The sequence below is a fragment of the Phalaenopsis equestris genome, unplaced genomic scaffold (genome assembly GCF_001263595.1).
Source record: "Phalaenopsis equestris unplaced genomic scaffold, ASM126359v1 Scaffold000251, whole genome shotgun sequence".
NCBI lineage: Eukaryota > Viridiplantae > Streptophyta > Magnoliopsida > Asparagales > Orchidaceae > Phalaenopsis > Phalaenopsis equestris.
This window is the reverse complement of record NW_018164693.1, coordinates 2364903-2369319: the sequence shown is the minus strand read 5'-3', so window position 1 is coordinate 2369319 and position 4417 is coordinate 2364903. Positions and strand designations below refer to the sequence as shown.

The following is a 4417-nucleotide window of genomic DNA, read 5'->3' as shown; positions in this document are numbered from 1 at the left end:
ATATATATATATATATACACACACACATATATATATAGATATATACATATATATATACGTATATATACTATGTATATATATATCTATATGTATATATACTATGTATACATATATCTATATGTATATATACTATGTATACATATATCTATATGTTATATATATACATATATATATATATATACATATATCTATATGTATATGTATATGCATGAATGCACAATATATTGAAAAAAATGTTTGTAACACTATATTTTGCATTGCATGCATGCATATATATATATATGTATATGTATATGCATGTATATATATTTGTGTGTGTGTGTGTGTGTGTGTATATATATATATCTATGTATATTATATATATATATATATATATATATATATAGCTTGACTTAACACACACACACACACACACACACACACACACACACACACACACACACACACACACACACACACACACACACACACACACAGATAAATACACAAAAACATACATACATACATGATTAATCTTCCAATTTTAATATATATTAAATGGTTAAAAGATAAAAAAAATGATTCTAGTGTGTTCAACTTGGTATTTATTAGTTTTTCATTTCTTTGTTCAATTTGGCTCAAATTCAAACGAGTCGGCAACAAGATGTTCACAAACAGTTTCAAACAGTAAATGAAATAAATAAAAATTCGTATGAGCCAAATATAAACACATATAGGAAGCCCACTCAAATTAGGCTCATTTGCACCTAGTCAATTAATACAAAACTTTAATATCTAAATATTTTAACTATTGTAAATTTCCTGCAGTATTCTTATGTATTTTACAGGTAGACAGGCATGCAGAAATTGTTAAATCAGAGAACTTGAGCTTTTTCGTCATGCTTTCCTAATTCAACAGGAAACTGTGAAACAAAGCGGGACAAACAAAACCATACAAAGTTCACAACATGGAAAATAAAATAAATAAAGGCATGAGAGCTTCACATTGCTTTCCAAATAGTAGCTCATCTCATGCAATAATTGGAACAATGATAAAGGTACGCTGAAAAAGGCAGATTTCATGTTAATAAACAAGAAATAAACAACCACGAGATTGAATGTAAACAATAGAAATAAACTTAGATCACTAATTTAAATTAAATTTTAATAAAATTAAAAGCACTTACAAAGAACTTGATGAGCAGTCAGCCGCTGTTTCGAATCCCTAACAAGCATTTTTCTTATCAAATCTTTTGCGCTCTCTGAGATACCAGGCCACGGGTCTGACACAAAATCTAGCTCACCTCTCAATACTTGTTCAAATATTCCTCGTTCGGTTTCTGATTTGCATGAGAATGATGTAAATTGTGGAATTTGAAATGGAAACATCCTTAACTTTCGGCCACCTTTCATGGAATACTTATAATGAGCATTAACAAGAATTCTTACCATCCCAAAATGGTGGAACACCACTCAATAAAATGTAAACAATAACTCCAGCACTCCAAATATCTGCCTCTGGACCATACTGTTTTCTAAGTACTTCTGGTGCAACATAGTAGGGGCTTCCAACGACATCTGAAAAAGTTTCTCCTGAAGAATAATAGAGTTCAAATAATGAAAATCTACTTTAAAGTAGATCAAACTATACAATAAATTTGCTAGTGAGAAGGCTTAATCGATCATCCAAATAACAGCAGGATCTTTGTAAAAAGAGTTTTTTCAAAAGCTAGTAGAAAAAAATTAATGACTATAACAGAAAGTGTGTTTGAATTGTTAAAATTTTTGAGAATTTTTAAAAAAGAATCACAGGATGTCATCCCTTTTCCTAAAGATGATTTCTTTGTTAAGTCACACGCACTAAGCATAACCCATGTTCATATATTGGCAAATTGTTGTAGGCTACAGGCGTGTGACTAACTCAGGTGATTGGGAAAAAAGCTGAAAAACAATGTTTCGAATCCAATGAGCTCTAACCCCATAAGAATAACCACTATTTCTAACATTTTTAAATTATTTACATGATCTAAAAGTTAAAACAACTAAATTAGTATATATAATGAATTTATGATTTTCTAGAGTGCTCAACAAAAATAACCACTCAATTAGACTCACTGAATGAATTAGTTAAAATTAAGCTTATTTTCAAGAAAAAGGTTCTAGTTGACTCAAGTAGCCTCTATTAATTTAGTAAAACGAGCTGGTGAGACAAAAAATTAACTGATAGTTATTCTTCCACGTAATCATCACATTACTAGAACAACAGATGAAGACGGTCACAAAACAATTCTCCATAAGATAAGATTGTCATTGGAGCGAACTACTAAGTTGGCTTGTCAGCCTGACTTGTTGGTGTGCCAAGGGTTAACCTGCCGAACTACTTGGTGAGCTTGCTCGTCGAATTGATATGCTCATTTCATTGACAAACTGACCTATCAAACTCACTAGCCTAGTTTACCTCCTTAACGATCCTCAAGACTATCAAAACTCAAAATTCAAGACCGACAACAATGATTGACATATGTCATATCTTCATTTATTAATCGCATGACACATCGCAACATTTTCATTAAAACACAATTGACATATTTTTAGGAGATGGTTTGTATTTTAATATTTTTTTTAAACATGTATAATAGGGGTGAGGAAAGGACCGGAGAAGGATTGACTCTCCGTGCCTTTTTCGATCTGACTTGTTGGTGTCCCAAATATCTGACATTAGCTATTGGATTAACCTGTCGAACAACTTGGCGTCGAATTGATCTGCTCATTTCATTGACCAACTGACCTATCAAACACACTAGCCTAGCTTGCCTCCTTGGCAATCCTCTGGACTATTATAACTCAAAATTCAAGACTGACATCAAAGATTGACATATGTCTTATCTTCATTTATTAGTCGTCTGACATAAACGTCGCGACATTTTCATCAAAACACAGTTGACATATTTTGTACGACATGGTTCGTATTTTAATATTTTTTTAAACATGCATAAAAGGGGGAAGGAAAGGATTGGAGAAGGATTGACTCTCCGGGCCTTTTTTGATGGATTCTATGCCTTGACTCTCGCAGAATCTTTTTTGTCCCGCTCTTCTCATCATATCATTTTCTCCACTCCGCCAGAAGATGATCGAAAAATAGGACATGAAATTACGTCTGGAGAATACATCAATCCTCTTTCTCTATCTTCCTCGCACAAGTTTCTCCGGGTTTGTGTAAACTCACGAACAACACAAAATTCGGTGTCCTTCATGTTCATCAACCATTGGCAAGTGCAGTTTAAAGCTTCCCTTTAAGTGTTTTTTTATTCATTCAAATCACCTATTTTTGTGATTCAGATTATTAGAAAGCGGAGTAGAAGAAAAAACATGAGCAAATGAAGCCTTAGACAAATACAAACAGTAAACATGAGGACAAAAAGCTCCACAAATATCAGCTTTCAGACCTTTAATCAACCCAACCAGACATAAGCACAACGAAAAAGAAAAATGTACCTGGCTTGAAGAAAACGGACAGACCAAAATCGATTGTTCTCAGTGGCGAGTCCTCCTTATGGTTTACGAATAGAAAATTCTCAGGCTTTAGATCCCTATGCATGACACCCATCGAATGGCACTCCTCTATGACCCCAACAATTACCCTCGTGATACCCGCTGCCGCCTTCTCCGAGAAATGCCCCCTCTGAATAATCCTATCAAATAGTTCTCCCCCGACACACAGCTCCATCACAACATGCACGGCTACAGCGTCCTCATAAGCACCAATAATAGAAATCACATTGGGATGCCCAGCCAAATGATGCATTATCTGAATCTCTCGCCTCACATCATCGACATCCTCCTGCGTGACTAGCTTCCTCTTAGCGATCGACTTGCAGGCGAACTCCTTCCCCGTCGCCTTCTCAATGCATAAATAGGTCGTTCCAAACTGCCCTTGACCAAGCTTCCGGCCGAGACTGTACATGTCCTTGAGGCGCCCGGTTTTCCTCTGGAGGACAGAATCAGCCATGAGGCCGGCGCTGGATGCCCGCTTTAGAAGCGCGGGCTTCTTCGAGACAGGGGAACTCTCGGACACTCCCTGTCGTGGAGACGACGGCTCGGCCGATGAAGCATCGTTAGGAACCTCGACGGCCTCCAGTTGGTTCTCAGCAACAGAGGAGCTCGCAATGGCCGTGGAATTATCAGGGGTAGGAGGAGTTGCGGGAGGTGGAGGAACGTCGGCGTCGGCTGAGCCGGCGTAACCGCGGCCCATGACGGCCGCAGAGACGGATTGAATGAAGCCATGGCGGCCATTGGCACAGTAATTCCCCATCAGGATCAGATATTGGTGAACCCGGTGGACGGATCAGATCTCCGGCGATCGCCGGAAACCTAAAAAAGGCGTAGACGGCTGAGGGGAGGATCGCATCGGCCTCAAATTACGAACCGGAGTACCCTG

General features: G+C 37.2%; 1 protein-coding gene across 1 annotated transcript in view; it reads right to left on the bottom strand.

Annotated features, from left to right (window-relative positions):
* The window catches only part of LOC110024196 (calcium-dependent protein kinase 17-like), a 10844-nt gene extending 6427 nt beyond the window's left edge, over window positions 1-4417 (bottom strand). The window contains exons 1-3 of the mRNA XM_020724015.1: window positions 3475-4417; window positions 1429-1572; window positions 1167-1319 (exon numbers count right to left, since the gene is read on the bottom strand). Coding sequence (XP_020579674.1) covers window positions 1167-1319; window positions 1429-1572; window positions 3475-4291 — 1114 coding nt within the window. The 5' untranslated portion in view covers window positions 4292-4417. The remainder of the gene's footprint in view (window positions 1-1166; window positions 1320-1428; window positions 1573-3474) is intronic.